The sequence below is a fragment of the Anthonomus grandis genome, chromosome 4 (genome assembly GCF_022605725.1).
Source record: "Anthonomus grandis grandis chromosome 4, icAntGran1.3, whole genome shotgun sequence".
NCBI classification, from domain to species: domain Eukaryota; kingdom Metazoa; phylum Arthropoda; class Insecta; order Coleoptera; family Curculionidae; genus Anthonomus; species Anthonomus grandis.
In genome coordinates, this window is record NC_065549.1 from 38250103 (window position 1) to 38266455 (window position 16353).

The window sequence follows — 16353 nt, forward strand, 5'->3', positions numbered from 1 at the left end:
TGTACTAATGAGGTACCGCTGCGTTTCCACCGCATTCGTTGAAATCGGATTGTATATACCCGCACTCACAGATAGTGCGTTATGGGCAGGTGCGTTGTACTAGTGCAAAATCCACGAGTTGATCTTCCACAACTCGGGCCATTACGTTACGCCATCATTCTTACATTATTTGCAACACTCCAAGTACTATATGACAAATAGTAAGTCTGGTTACCAGTCTGGACTTCTGGAAGCTATTCAGTCATCATCATCATACGGTTAATGTCAGAAGAAACGATCAACATTGCCTCGAATTTTAAATTGAACATCGTTGCTTTTTTGATTCTGGGTGATTTAAGCGTCTTCCGATGCATTGATTGCCTCTGAAGCAATAATGTATTTCATGAGTCTGGGATCTTATTCAAACCTTTCAAGAAAATCTGAGCAGACCTGTTGATGCAAGAGCTTTTGGTCATGAGTCAGATTTGTTGGCACCAACTTTGCACAGACTTTTGTCGTGTGTAATTCCTTGTATAAAATTGTTCTAACCAACGAGCCTAGAAGTATGGAGATGATCTATATGCTAAAGGTCTGTACCTAAAAGTTAATGAAAACTAGTTTCTGAAAGTTGCCACTTCGGCGCTGTTGGTCACAAGTGTACTTAACTCTGATTGGCTGGACTCACCTTTTGATAATGTTATTGTTTTCGAAACCGTAGTATTAATAATTTTTTAAATTAGGCAATGTGTTGTTTACTCCAAAGACTTTTAATAATTTTATAAAATTGTAAAAATTTCTTAATTAAAAAGTTTGCTGAAATTCTAGGTGGGACGTAGAATGTGACTGCGGCTGCTCTTATCAGGATGAAGTGCATCCATAAAAGTTTCCGCATTAACCTTTGCAGTTATCAGAGAATCCATTCTCAGAATAAAGTTTTGAGTTTCTGAACTGTTAGGCTAAGTCAGAACATCTTTTTGCGATGAAGAATATAGTATCAGTAACTCTTGCATGGAAAATATGTGTCATACATTTTAGTCAAGTAATATATTATGCTGATGGATAGATATCAAGACATTACCTACAATGCTAAAGGCAAATTCATGTTTTGGATTCCTACTGGATTGTTAGTCAATTTAAAAGTTGCAATCAAGTTGGCCATTTCTGGTCTACCGACTCTAATCAATTCTTACCAATCGCTTTTACTTCAGATTCAAAAAGTTGCCTTATCTGCATGATTTTGTTTTGGAAACATTTGATAAATAAATGAGGAAATTCAGAAAATATGAAAATTTCTTGTCGGAAGTCATAGAGATTTTGGCAGATCAAATTATTCTTCTTTATGCCCACATTACACCTTTCGATTCCAAGTTGTTCCATCACTGGTAACAACATTAACATGAAAGCCAGCTTTACCAAGTGAAATAACACACTCCATTATTTTTGGAGGATTTCGCCTGTCACTTGGCTGTGGCTCAAGAAGCAACACTCTTAGAACTTTTAGTTACCAAAATCTACAAAGCCGCTTATTTTCAAAGTACGGCTGTTGAGATTAATAATAATTAATAATTTCCCTTATTGAGGCTCATTTCATCTACCAACAGGGTTTCTAAATTAAATTTATGAAGAGAAATTATGTCTTTAGGCTATGTAAGCTATTAAAGAAGGAAAAAAAGTTTGTCTGGATAAGATCCATCAAACGCATTTATGCATCAACTTACCCCGCCGATTGCAAAATTGTATTGTAGATTCATTTTCCTTAAGACAATCGAAAATGGATTTAAGAAACGACGCAAAAGAATGCTTATGTTTTGAATATACTTCTGTAGAGTTTCATTACAAGCTACGGGTAAAATATTTCATTCCCTTATATGTTTATAGAATGCCCTATTCTTGATTCTATAATGAACGCCATCTTACTTTGAAGTATATTTAAGGCATGTTTTAATGGTTAAACTGAAGGAAGTGTGGTAAGCGCATCGTTTAAAACTCTATTTGTATTTTTCGCATCCTTTCATCATATGTCTCCTTCTAATTTTTTATTCTGAGTTGTTATGACATAAATAATAGTCCGGCAAGACTAACCGGTTTACAGGGACTATTTCTAGGGAGTTGAGTTTGTTCGACAGTCTTAATTTAAAAATTCTAAACAACAAGATCAACTCCCTAGATCTGATGGGTTCCAGACACCCTGTCAAGTTAAATGATAAAAAAAGAACCTATCAGGCCGGCTTTGTGGGTTGGGTTGGGTTGGGTTCTCTGTATAGTCAGTTGTCTCAGTCACACCTTCTCACTCAGTAGTAAAACACAATTAACTGAATCTAAATAGGGTGTTTATTAAAGATGGAAAGTAAATATAGATGATGGTATTTAAAAAAATTTAAATTAAATAAAGAAAAAACTTTAAATAATTAATAAAAAATTAAAATAAAAAGGTGAAAAAATAATAAAATCATTTTAAGTAATAAGACAAGAAATTAAAACAATATGGTTAAAATCAAATTAAAGAGAAAAAAAAGACTAGTAATCTTACGGGTCAAGTTCCATGGTGGTGTTCTTCTTTCGGGGGCGAGAGCCCGCGATGGGCTATTTCTCACCACATAGGGCTTAAGGCGTGATGTGGGTTGACGGGGCTAAGGGCGGCGAAATTATCTTCTTTGTGGCTTCAGGGCGAAATCCTCATCACTGCTAGGTCATGGCCGGCGGTCTAAAAGTTCATATTTAAGAAGCCCTAAGAGAGATTTCTCAATGGAAACATGGAACACCAAATAAAATGTCACCAACGGTGAAAACTACTTACAAAGTTTCAAGAGGCATCGAACCACTAAGAACCATCCTGCTTCAAAAATACATGTTAATTAAAAATGAAGAAACACTAATGAATTTTAGTTTTTTGTGTTAATTTAGTTAAAAATGTGCTGGCGAAGAGAGATGATACTAGATTTATTTCACGACACGATTAATCTTTCTCCGTCACAGCGGACAGCACGGAGATTGAGGAGCTTCTCTCGTTACTTTATGGGTTCAGCCGCTATGGGCCCAACCAAAACCCATACATAGGTCGCTAATAAGCAAACCATAGAGTGCCTAGTAGAAAATACAAATACGGGACAAATCGTAATAATTTGACACGCGGCGCCACTCCGCCTTAGCAAACCGGTTGACCAATTCAATTGCTGTGAAATCTTCTCCATGCACAGCATATTGTAAACAATAACAAAGAATTAAAGTGGTGATAATATTAATAGTGGTTCAAGAAAAAATATTGCCGAATTCCATTAAGAGTCGAAGGCAATTGTATTTATGGTGGGTGTCTCAGTCAGCAGTCTCGTACTTATAAAGTTTTAAAAGAAAAATTTAGAACAAGGTCATTTTTAAATATTTTAACCAAATGAATAAAAGTTAGGATTCTCCAGATCCCGTCTAAAGCGTAATTAATCCTGTAACATGATAATAACGTTATTACAGATTAATAGATGGCAGATTGAAACCACTTTTCTTTCCAGATAGTTAGTTTGCCGACGTAATTGGGCACTCTTAGAAGAGTTAAAACCTTCTGTTTTCTTTTTTCCCGATCAGAATGGCTGGTGATCGTGCGATTCCAAACATTACAACATCCTAACCCCATTAAAAATAAATTTAATACGATTGATTATCGAAAATTATTTTTTTGAAAACATCAAAATGACGAGAGTAAAAATAAAAGTGTAGAACGTGTAGAATAGTTGAGGCGTGTCATATCAAAAGCAACAATCTCCAGTTTTTGTAAATATTGAGTTTTGGGCATAAATTATTATTGCTAAAGCTCCTTTATTATTCTAGAAATTTATTTGTAGCATAAAAGACAATATTCCATACAAAATTAGGTTTAAAAATTGCCGTTTATTGCAAAACATACAATCTCCACTGTGTGATTCACAGCAAAATAAGCAATATCCATTTCAACCAATTACAGTCAGTGTACGCGTCACCTGACTTGACTAGTTTTACTAGGGGTCTCCGCTTGCTTGTTTCGATGATGTTTATTTCCTGCTCTTCACGTTTTAAGATAGATTCGTTGCTTTCAGACATAATTATTATTTGAATTAATTTAAAACAGTGTAGTTGGTTATAATTTGGTTTGCCATATTCGCGGAAAGTTGTTTAAAATGTAACATCCATTAGAAGTTGAACAATCAAAAGCTAGAAAGCGGCGTTCAAATCCCGAGAAATGGACCCGGAATGCACAAAAAAAGGCAAGGTAGGAAACATTGAATATTTTTATAACTTTAGTAATAAAATTGATAACCCCGTTAGCAAGCATCATCGATGTTGATAATTTATTGTTATGTCACTAAAACGGTGCTTCGGAAACATATGTTTTTAAATTATTTAAAGGTGTTTATTTTTATTATAGATACATGCCTTCCAAGCTTCCAGTAGCTCCACAATGTAGTCATCATTCGGGGGGCTTCAATGTAAAAAACTTACTATGAGGGACTTAAAAGTTTTTCATGAAAAATTTTATTCTACTTATGATAAGCTAAAACAAGATGCCTTAATTTTAAAGTACACACAAGTGTTAAACATAAAAAGACGTCGTCCTAAAAATGAAATGCACTCAAGGAAGCAATTCCATACAAAATATTTTGTTAGCAGCATTGAACGTACTTTGATTCCTGTGTGTCAACAGACGTTTCTGAATTCTTTAAATATTAAGAGATTTCGAGTGCAGCGTGCTATTGAAAATTTCATGAAAACTGGTACTGCGCCCCAGAAAAAATAGAGGTGGCAATTATAAATCAAAAAAATTTAAAAACAAATGCTTAGCTGTAATACTTTTTTTTAATCACTAAAATGTGACAGCTCACACTACTGTCGGTCTTCCTCTATGCGGCAGTACTTATCTCTAATAATCATAAATTAATTAGATTGTATAATGACCAGGCTGCTCCTGAGCTTAAAGTCAAGCGTACGTATTTTTGGAAAATATTTAGCACTAAATTCAATTTAGGTTTTGGGCATCCTGTTACCGACGCATGTTCTACGTGCATACAATTAAGTTTAAAAATTAAGAGTGAAACTGATGTAAATAAAAAGTCGAAGCTTATGGCTGAGAAACAAGTTCATAAATACAGAGCTAAAGCATTTTTTGATCTGGTACGAGAGAAGAGGGCCTTATTACCTTTTGTTTTGACTATAAAAAAAATGCACCCCTTTCAAAAATACCTGATCAGAGTTGTTACTACAGCCGTCAGTTATACCTTTATAATTTTACAATTAGACAGGGAAGTTCAAAAGACACATTGTCTAAAAATAATACGTTCTGTTACGTATGGACCGAAGATGTTCACAAAAAAGGCTCAAATGAAATTACCTTAGCCCTGTCCCACAGATTACAAAATACTGATTTTCATAATAAAAAAGTTATTCGTTTAGTTGCCGATGATTGCGGGGGCCAAAACAAAAACATTACTGTCATTGCTGCTTGCTATTTTTGGTTGCAACAAAAAGCTCCTCAAAACATTGAAACAATAGAGCTTGTGTTTCCAATTACAGGGCACTCTTTTATTCCGCCAGACCGAGTCTTCGGTAATATCGAGAAGAAAATCAAAACTTTCGAAAATATTGTAAATCCAGATCAGTATAAAGACATTATATCTGAACATGGGACTATCATAGAGCTTGGTAGTGACTGCGTCGTTGCAGATTTTAAGGCAGCAGCTAAAACTGTTTTAAAATCTACAAATTCTTTACACTTTAAAATAACAGAGTGCAAAAGATTCTTTATACAAAAAAGCACAAGAAAAAACGATATTTTAGTAAGAGGAGAACCTTTGTATAGGCATAACATGAGTTTATTTAAATCAATAACAAAAAAAAATAGACTTTTGGAAAATTTTCAACCAGTCGTAATACGAAAATATGGAGTGAAAGTCAAAGAGGAAAAGGCTAATGATGTCAAAAAGTTGTTACTAAAGCACTTTGGAGAACAGTGGGAGCTGAATGTTGAATTAGTTTATTTCAAGAAATTTTTTGAACGGAATAATCTGGGTCCAAAAGACGAAGAATCCGATCTGTGTGGACCATTTGAAGACTTCCCCGAATTCCTTGTTTGAACTTTAATCTTAATTAATAACATTTCTAATTATTAAGTAATGATGTTCAATAAATAAAAAATGTCAAAAATGTCTTGAGTAGTTTTAATACTGTGTTCCGTAGCAAAATTAGTAATCTCCGTAATACGTCACAACAAAACTAACAATATCCGAATGTTTATACCAAAGTCAACAATCTCCAATTTTTATTTTTAAATTATGGTGGTATTATTGATCCTAAGATGTTTTTAGAATATATTTATACTATAAAGGACATTTACTAACATACTATACAAACTTATATTTTGAAAAAATACGTTTTCGTATATCTAAATCATTTTTCACCGATTGCCAGACTTGCTGCGTGGGAGATTGCTGCTTTTGTTATGACACGCCTCAGTTAATCAGAGCGAGGTACACTTCTGACCAACAGCACCGAGGTGGCCACTCTCTGCAAACCTAGTTATCATTCAATTTTGCGTACGCGTGACCTCATTTGGAAAACACGGAGATCAGTCTCTTTATATCCAGTCTCCTTAGTTCTAACGATTTTTTCGGCGTTTACAGCCTCGGCAATCATCCAATTGCTCATTTGACGATTTGCACCCACATTTTGGTTAATTCTGGTCAGTGTTTCTGGAATTGAGTGCTCACTCGACCCTCACTGACGCCGTTTTACCACTCAAAAATATGCACACGAGATAGAAAATTATCTCTATAGGCCTGTTGTAACAATTTATAGCACTCGGTCAAAGCCTTTTTCAAGTAATCGAGAAACTTGAGACTGATGCATTGCTCGTATTTCTCGTCCCACAGTTTTCAGCGCGAAAAAAAAACACGTTCGTTCAAAGCGCTAGTGTACTATAACTATAATAGTGCAGAAAACGCGTTTTGGAACATGAATAGCGAAGATTTCTAGCCACCCAACGTACTATACTTTGATTGGGATTTCGATTGGGGGACTCGTTTTATTCCTACTTCTCTAGGGCGCCCTCTGAGGACGCTATCTCGTTATTTAATAGCCATTCTTTTTAGGTCTCAATCTGGCGGCAGCATCTATGCATTTTTGTAGAGATCTAATTAGCAATTCATTATTTATTTAACAATAGCAGTAAGCAACTGTTCCTTTCGACCAAAATATCACGTATACGAATAATAGAGCTGATAAAGACTCACACCTTTATCCGGTTTGTGCAGTGTTGCCTTAGTTAAGACTAGAGTATTTTAGAAATACTTTTCATAATCCATTTGAATAAAACTCTTATTGATATTTTAAAGTTCATTATAGATGGATTGACAATTGGCATTGCGGATTGGGATAGACAATTTTTAAGTTATATCTTGATTCTCCGTCGCGTCCGGACTATTATTAGGTACCAGAGCATCCCATATTTCATATGTTAAGAGACTTATCATATTATATTTCGTTTCATATTATATTCTAAGTTTGCATAGCCCACTTACCTATGTTTCGATTTTGATTTATTATTTTATGCTACTTAATAGTTCACCTATTACTTAGTCTAAATTGATTGCGTTTAAATGTAAATTTTTTTTTGCTTTGAATATGTTATTTTTCTATTTAGAAACAAAACGCCCTTCCCCTTGCCCCTATGCACATGTCGAACTCAAGCAAAATTGTTTACTAATTCTAGTCTTTCAATATTCTAAGGTATTTTCTTGTATTTAATTATTCCTATTTACTCCAAAGCTATTCCAAAATGATTTACACTATAACTTTTGAAATTCTAATAATTAATTATGTTCTTTAGCACCACAACAAGCACCACAACCACCGCAAGAGGCTGCTTATGTAAGTACCAGCATTAATTTCGTATTATTGACAACACAAAATGACAATTATTGACTTGCCGTTTGTTTCCAACGTATGCACTAAACATCTACTGTTAGATATAGAGTAATAATGATGAATTATTTTGCATTTTTGCACCAGTGAATAACTTGTAAAATTAAGTTACTTCTCATGGATCATATATGAGATACTATTATAAGGTTTCTTAGTGATGCTATCTTTTTATTACGTAAATCGTAAATCCTTTGTTTTTATTATCAGAGATAGTATATATGTCGCAGCCTTCATACATGAAAAGTCTGGCATTTTCATGAAACGCTGCCAAACACTGAAACAGATAACTGTTACGCCGAAAGACTATAAATCTTAGACGTTACGTGTAACGTCAGCGAGCTTCGGTCGCTTGATGAAAACGAGCAAAATTACGTTAGATGTCCGACTGTATTGGACGTTTCATGTAACGCTTTGAATCTACTTTGCGAATCAACATCAACGAAATAACAAACATACTAACCTCAAAATAAATTTTATTACAAAAATAAATCAATAGAGACTAGCTACAGTTCGAGAGCAAAAATATAAAAGAAACACGCATATATTAATCAAAGTAAATAAATGAAAAGTTACTTTTTAAAATATGGCAAGCTATTATGGCACTGACTGTTACAAAGTACGTTATTTTTTTACAGATACACTTATTTTTAGTACACTGTTGCTTGCTGGGTTTACACGAATATTTGAGAAAGCCTTGACCACCTGATCCTAATGACACAGCTTCTCTTAAGCTCAGTGATTTTTCCCAGGGGATTACCTCTTTATTAAGAAATGCTAAACCCGCAACAGTGAGACTTTCAGCACCAAACCATCCCTTTATAATACCGTGTTTACCTGTAACCTGATTTACACCACTTTTCTGATCTATTATTAAACAAATCATATTTCTGGAATCTCCTCGGCCTCTGTCGACTTTAGGAGTATTTAACAACACACAACCATATTAAAAGTCGGCAATTTTTTTGCCGAATTTCTCAACATTTTTTTGGCTTCTTCAGTTTTATTTCTAGCTTCGTCGCATTACTCAGAGATGTTTTTGCTAGCGGAACATAAATTGCACAGTACTGAAGATACTTGTTGACAAACTTCAGTAATATTAACAACACGTAAACAATTTTCACAAATTGCTTCTTCAGATCTTTTTTCCTCCGAGCAAGACACAATATTGGTAATGTCGGTATCTTCATCAGCGAGACTTTTATGTGTATCCGATATTTCGACAACTGAATCTTCTTCGTTATTGATAATTTTCATAAGCTCTTCTTCGGAAGTTAATTTTTTTGCAAGCGCTGAGGGTATGTTACTAGAAAATAGACCAACTTTAGGTTCACAGCCCAAAAGTGCTTTATACGGAGACCGTCATATTGTTCTGTAAAATGAGATAATTATTCTTTTGCCATTGCACAAACTGAAGCCCTACCGACCATCTTTTGCTATTCGTGTCAGACATCTAAGCTCGGATCATATTTTCAACGTCTTGGTTTGAGCGTTCAATGCTGTCTTGACTCTGGGGGTGTCTAGGACGACCGTGTACTATAATGCATTCAGGCCATAACTCTTTCAATTCAAGTATAACCTTATTTACAAACTCGCGACCGTTGTCGCTCTGGAGAATTTTCGGGGCTCCTATTAACAGAAACTTATTATTAACAGAAAAATAGTTAATAAGTTGGAAGCCACTTCCTCGGCACGTTTGGTTTTTATTGGTCGTAAGAATACGAATTTTATGGCCTGATCTTGATAATTCATTATCCATTTGAATTGCTTGTCGGAAAGCGATTGGAAATCTATCAGGTCCACCTGCCCTCTTTGATTAAAATCTTTGCTTACAAGGGGACGTACTAAAATTTTTTGTCTGCCTTGTTTCTTTTCATTGCAGCTTTTGCAACATTGAACAAAACATTTTATGGCCGGACGTGGGATACTCAATTTATTTTTGAGAGCTACTTCCATTTTAACGCGACCACCTATTTTGTTGATATGATAATCACATAATTTCTCAAATAAATCTTCGTACGCCACTACAAACTCGATTTCATCCTCGCTTTTATGTTTCTTTATTAAATGTGATTGGTCAGGAATGGTCATAACATCACATGTCTGCAGCAAAAAGTATTCGCGCCTTTCTTTTCTTCCTCTAAAACAGAAACCTATTTTAGAAAAAATAAAGAAACAAATTTCAAATAATTAAAATTTTCTTGTGCCTCGCTATTAAAGAACGCCCTGTGTAGCTAAGAATAATTTTTTGCGAAAGTACAATGCTTCCCATAAAACTTTTAACTAAAAAGTTAACTTTGCCACACTATTGGGCCATCTTGTATACCTAACATTATACAGGTTGCCCCAATAATCCGCGGACATAGAACTGCCACGTATTTTTGGAATTAAAATAAGTCGATTGGAGAAAATTTACCTCTATACAAAAGTGCTTCTGTCCGTTAGAAGACATCAAAGTTTAACAATAAAAACACAGTTTGATATTTTTATTATATAAAACAAAATCTAATTGCATAGAAAGTAGCTCCTTATTACTGCTATCAACTGTACCAAGTTTCATCAACATGGGAGATATTGTTTTTGACTAATCAACAAAAAACGATGAAAAATTTTAACACCCTGTATCTCGAAAACTAAGCTCTAACAGACAAATGAAGCATTTTTGTATAGAGGTAAATTGTCTCCAATCGACTTATTTTAATTACAAAAAGACGTGTTAGTTCGATGTCTACGGAATATTAGGATATCTAAATATTGCTATCCAAACTACACAAGTGTATAAAATTTCAAAATGATAGGTTAGTAGGTAGTACCTACTAACAGTGGAGATATGTTTTTGTAATAGCATGAATGAATTCACAGTGTACACTGTACAAATCAAGAGTCTGCGAGAAACCCGGGCAATCCCGGATATAAACCTAACCTAAACAATCTATAAGAATGAGATAAGTACTTACGGATTCTGCTTATAAGCTGCTATAATTTCTTGTATAACTGTTTCAATTTTGTGCTTTGTGTAAGGCTTTCGTAGAGGTTTCTGGGAATAAAACTCTTTTAATTTCTTGTAGAATTGCGTTTGTTGTGTCACAATAACACTCTCGGCCGTCGTCATTTTGAGGTTAGTATGTGTGTTATTTCGTTGATGTTGATTCAGCAGGTGCAAAGTAGATTCGAAGCGGTACATGAAACGTCCAATACAGTCGGACACCTAACGTAATTTTGCTCGTTTTCATCAAGCGGCCAAAGCACGCTGACGTTACACGTAACGTCTAAAATTTATAGTCTTTTGGCGTAACAGTTATTTGTTTCAGTGTTTGGCAGCGTTTCATGAAAAGGCCAGATTTTTCATGTAGTGACCGATTACAGTAGAAGGCTGCGACATATATATTATTTCATAGATCTATTTTTTTTTATTGAAAAATTCATCATTTATGGCTTTTAAGGCATTCAGAAAATTATTACTTTTTTACCCTAAACTTCATTAAAACGTAGATCCTAAGCAAAAGCGCTGATAAGTTGTACTTTTTTTCTACAGACTCCGCCTTCGCCATTTGAACCAGTTGGTAAGTAATTAAAGCAAAAAGTATTAACGTAAGAATATATATTTATTCTTGAAGTTTGTCATTACTTTTTAAATTTATCCATCCTAGATTATCTGAAGGCAGATGAGTTGGCTGACCTTTCATTTGGACCAGACATGAGTCCAGGAGAAGTTCAAAATTTTTTAAAAGAGTTGGGGGAGTATGTTGAAAATTTTACGTTAAAACTACGTTATGCAACTTATTTTTAATTATTTTAACTAGAATGAGCCCTGCTACTCCATATGTCTATCGGCCACCGTCAACTCCGTTTTCGGTCCCTCCAGCAACTCCTCCGCAGACACGTAAGTAACAATAAAATATTGAAATTTACGATTATTACACTGGCCGGCATTATTAACGCACCACTACATTACTTCGAATTATTTTATTGGAATTTGAAGATAAAATTTGAATTAACATCCCTATTTTGCTTGTACGTTTTATTGGTAAAATTTATGATTTGTACTGAAAATTTACATTTGTTTGTATAGTGTTTATTATGGAACGTCAATCAAGAAATTTGGTGACAAAGATTGCTCGGTGATAACTATAACCTATAGAGAAATTATTAAGAACTGTGACGTCTTATATTAGGTTATCAGGTCGATTTCGTTTTTCGTTACTCTGGGAGGGCTAGCCTATGTCCATTTTGACTCTAGTCTTTTCAAAGAAGCTGTTCATCTCTTTTAAGTGGTTTTCTTGTATGAAGCTAACCAGAGTCAGTCCACTGTCATTACTTATACCAAACCCATGATTTTCCAGCGAGGTTTCACAATTGCGTTGCTTTAGACCTGTTTGGCATTAAAATCTCTTATTATTAAGGCGTAGCAAAAAGAGGTCTGTTGCAGAGCTGTCGTCGTAGAATTCTTTGACCACTTCCTTAGCCTGCGTTGATATGGGGGCATAGATCTATAATATCTTGAATGTGTATCTACTATTTAGTTTAACTGTTAGATAGGCTACTGTACGACTTATTTTTTAAATTGCAGAACATTTTGTACATGTGTTTTGTGTATTATAAATCCTATTTCACCAACATTTACATTTTTTACACCAACATAATAAAGAAAATGTCCTGATCCAAGTAGTACTTCACTTTCCTCTTGGCATTTGTGCCCACTGATTTACAATCTGTCTCACAATAGTAATTTGATTTCCTCCTCTAGTTCTTGGAGCTTATAAGTCGTTACTAGGGTTCTGGTATTTTAGATCATGATTTGTAGCGTTCGTCTATTCCAGTAGCCTAGTCACTCCGGGGATTCTTAGCATCCTCTATCTGTGCTCTTGTCCTAATGCGCTACCTTGGTTGGGAAAACGCATATTGCCGGAGACTGAGGGCCTTGTGTCTTCTGTGCTTATATCATAACATAAATGAAGATTTTAGCCTTTACCTTAACACCCTAGCAAATGCGGGTTGCATTTGCTATCAGTTCTTGTTTTAATGGTTAGTCCGCCGTAACTCCGACGCCAGTTTTCTGCAGGATGCACCAGATGACAAAGGTATGTCAGCACTTCGGCAGATGAGGTTAGCAGTTGGGTCGACTTGGGACCTATCTAGCCTGCATCCCTTGCAAAATTGTAAAATAATTCCATGTGGATCTCTACAAGAAAACGACAGTGTAGGAGAGCAACACAAACATTTCCAAAATACAAAATCAGAAGTGAGAGGATACCCCAGATATTACACTAGGCGAAATTAACAACAGTTTGAAGGGCATATAGAAAAACAAATCACCAGCAGATGAAGGAGTTTGAAATTTGATTGTTACTAGTCAAACGAACAGGTAAAATTCTGTAAGAGTTATGGCACCATTAATTACCTCCATATATTAACAATTAGTACTGAAAAATGCATAAAGTACAATAAGCCTTTGCTTTGGTGCTCGTTTTCGTAGACTACGAAAAAGCTTTCGAGATCATCGTAGTAGTCTTAAAGCTCTTACGGATTGTAGAATCATACATGGTTACACCAAACTTATCGAGCATATTTACAAGAAAGCGAATGCTTTAATTAGAGAATGTGGGCAGGCAGTTATTTTACTGGAAGAGGGATGGAGCTTTCGAAAAATTGGAGAGAGATTTGGTGTAACGCATACATCCGTTTCTCGTATGATTGAGGTTATAGGAAGCAGAAAAACTGGTCAAGGCAGACATCGCATAACTACAGAAGTTCAAGGTCGTTTTATAAGACTCTCTGCTTTAAGACAAAGGTTTGTGACAGAAAGATTGATGTAGACTTTAACTGATACTGTTCGTCGACAGAGCTGAATCTAATCTGAGAATCCAAGAAGCCCAAGAATCCCAGCGCGAGGATCAGCTTTGACCCAAGAACATCGTAGAGCACGGCTAACTTTTACTAGGGAACATCGATTAGGCTAATGAAGACTGGAAAAGAGTTCTTTGGTCAGATGAAACCAGAATTTGTCTCTACAACTCGGATAACGTATAAGAGTTTATCGAAGATCAAATGAAAGATATGCCCAATGTAATTTCCAGAACACCAGATTATTTGGTGGAGGGTCAGTTAAATTTTGGGGAGGAATCTCTGGTACTGAATCTAAATCTGCTAGTACTGACTTGATGGCTATTAATAATTGCAGTTTAACAGCTGATAGGTACATAAAGGAGATCCTGCAAGAACATGTATGTGATACCATTTGGCCCTTACATTGGTGAGAATTTGTTATTTTAGCAGGATAATGCTAGACCGCATGTTGCTCAGATTGTTCAAAATTATTTTAATGATGTTAAAATTGAAACTATGATTTGGCCAGCAAATAGTCTTGATCTTAGTCCAACTGAGAATTTTTGAGACATGATCTACCACCGTTTTCAAGAACTTCCTAACCCTCCTAACACTTTATATGGACTCACTGACGATATGGTCCAAATATGGGATAATTTGGTTCAAAACGAGATAAGGCCCATAATGTTAAGCATGAATATTCGCTGCCGTGCTGTTATTCAAGGGAAGAAAATACTCGCTATTAATTATTTTTATTAGCGTTAATATTCTTTTTAATTTTTGAATTTTCTTGTTTTTTTTCTATTCTTTTTATACGTTCTTTGACATTTTTGCTATTGTTAATATTTTTATTACGTTAAAGTAAGAATATACTTAATTTAGACACAAAAATATTTGATCGATATTATAATTTTTTTTTTCAAAATACAGTATTGGTGCATTAATTTTGCGGCCCAGTTTATAAGGATAAGTACACGAAATCGAGCACTACTTTATTTTTATCTAATCCATTTAAAACAGTAAGTTTAATTCTATATGTATTTTAAATAGAACGCTTGACGCTGCGCGGCAAACTGTTGCGTAGTAGGTTAAAAAAATTGAAACTGAACAGCGTTGTGTCTATTTTTTTTAAATTTGATTTGACACCGTACGGCGTGATCGCCTTTCAACGTGTTAATGCTATCAAATCGCGAAAGTCAAACTGTTTTCTTAGCCTTAATACTGCAAATAATTTAAAATATTTATTGTTATTTTGACTTTAGCTTTGACTCTAACGGAAAAGTCATAGGATTTTTTATTTAAAATTTGATGTTTTAACAGAAAAAAAAATAAAATAAAATATAAAAATATACAGGGGTTTCTATTTGAAAAAATTGGCGTCAAAAATGTGATTCTCAATTGTTTTTTTTCTTCTCATTTTTGCCAGCATTAAAAATGCTACTAGTTTGCTAATTTAAACAACTTTTTATTTTGACTAATAACAAAGTTACCAATGGTAGACACTTAATTTGGATAATCCTGTATAGTCATAATTTTTTTACCACCTTGTATACAACGATATAAACAATTTGTATAATAAAAGCCATAAAAATAGTTATTTATATCTTTAAATGCAACGGTAATATAACCGTACTGGGTATAACAACTGTGTATTTTTTTACTAATTCTTCGTAAAACTTCGTTTTTAGCGTTATTTCGGGCTCCAGTGCCTCCACCAATGCCGTTCTTCCCAGGGATAAGTGCTCCTATTACTCCGCAGCCGAACCAGCTCCCATATGATCGGCCAAATTACTATTGGACGCCGCCTACTCCATTGCCACCCGGAGCACCTGGTTTGGATGATAGTTTGCCTATGGACTTCCCCGAGTCTCCGCCTCAGTTATGGGCGCCTGCGGTAAGTTATGCGGTTTGTGTTTTACAATAAATCTGTAATATTAAAGCTATATTTAATCAGTTGTAAATAGATAAGGAAATTTAATCTATATGCTGAGCGTGCGTACCCAAAAATAAACGATATTTAGTTTCAAAAAATTGCCACGTTATTTTTCAGAAGTGTACCTTACTATTGGCTCGAACTGCCTTTTGATGGTGTTATAGTTTTATCATTCTGATAGTTTTATGATAGTTAATAGTGTTATGGTTTGCGATTAAACAGCAGTTGTCTTTTTCGAATTTCATTCTCACAGTAGACGCCAGCAGTTAGCAGTTGTCTTTTTCGATTTTCAAAAAATCAATTTTTCGAATTAATAAAAGAATCCAAAGCACAAACGGCGAAGAAAAACGTCAACTCGCCCCCCATCGTCAGTGGGGGGCTCAACCAGCACCGCAACAAAAAATAGGATAAGCAAAAAATGGACCTATCGGATGAATACTTGACAGAAGATCAATCAAAAGCGAGGACTATAGGAGATCTAAAAGTAGACAAGAGAGAGAGCGGGGTAAGACTTCGAATGACTCCTAAAAGTTCAAAAAACCTCCATCACAATCCCGTGACCCAAAACTATCCAAAATACTCAAAACCCCTCTATTCCCCGACCTGGGAGCTGGCAAAGCGACACCCCAGAGTGCGGAGCTGAGGCAAAGTAAAGAACGTGTAGGGAAACTCGAGTA

The 16353-nt window shown here is 35.0% G+C and overlaps 1 protein-coding gene across 2 annotated transcripts in view; it reads left to right on the forward strand.

Annotated features, from left to right (window-relative positions):
* The window catches only part of LOC126735791 (titin-like), a 291189-nt gene that overhangs the window by 111075 nt on the left and 163761 nt on the right, over positions 1-16353 (forward strand). For both annotated transcript variants that reach the window (XM_050439900.1, XM_050439901.1), the window contains exons 28-32: positions 7826-7866; positions 11453-11480; positions 11568-11658; positions 11721-11800; positions 15432-15637. In XM_050439900.1, coding sequence (XP_050295857.1) covers positions 7826-7866; positions 11453-11480; positions 11568-11658; positions 11721-11800; positions 15432-15637 — 446 coding nt within the window. The remainder of the gene's footprint in view (positions 1-7825; positions 7867-11452; positions 11481-11567; positions 11659-11720; positions 11801-15431; positions 15638-16353) is intronic.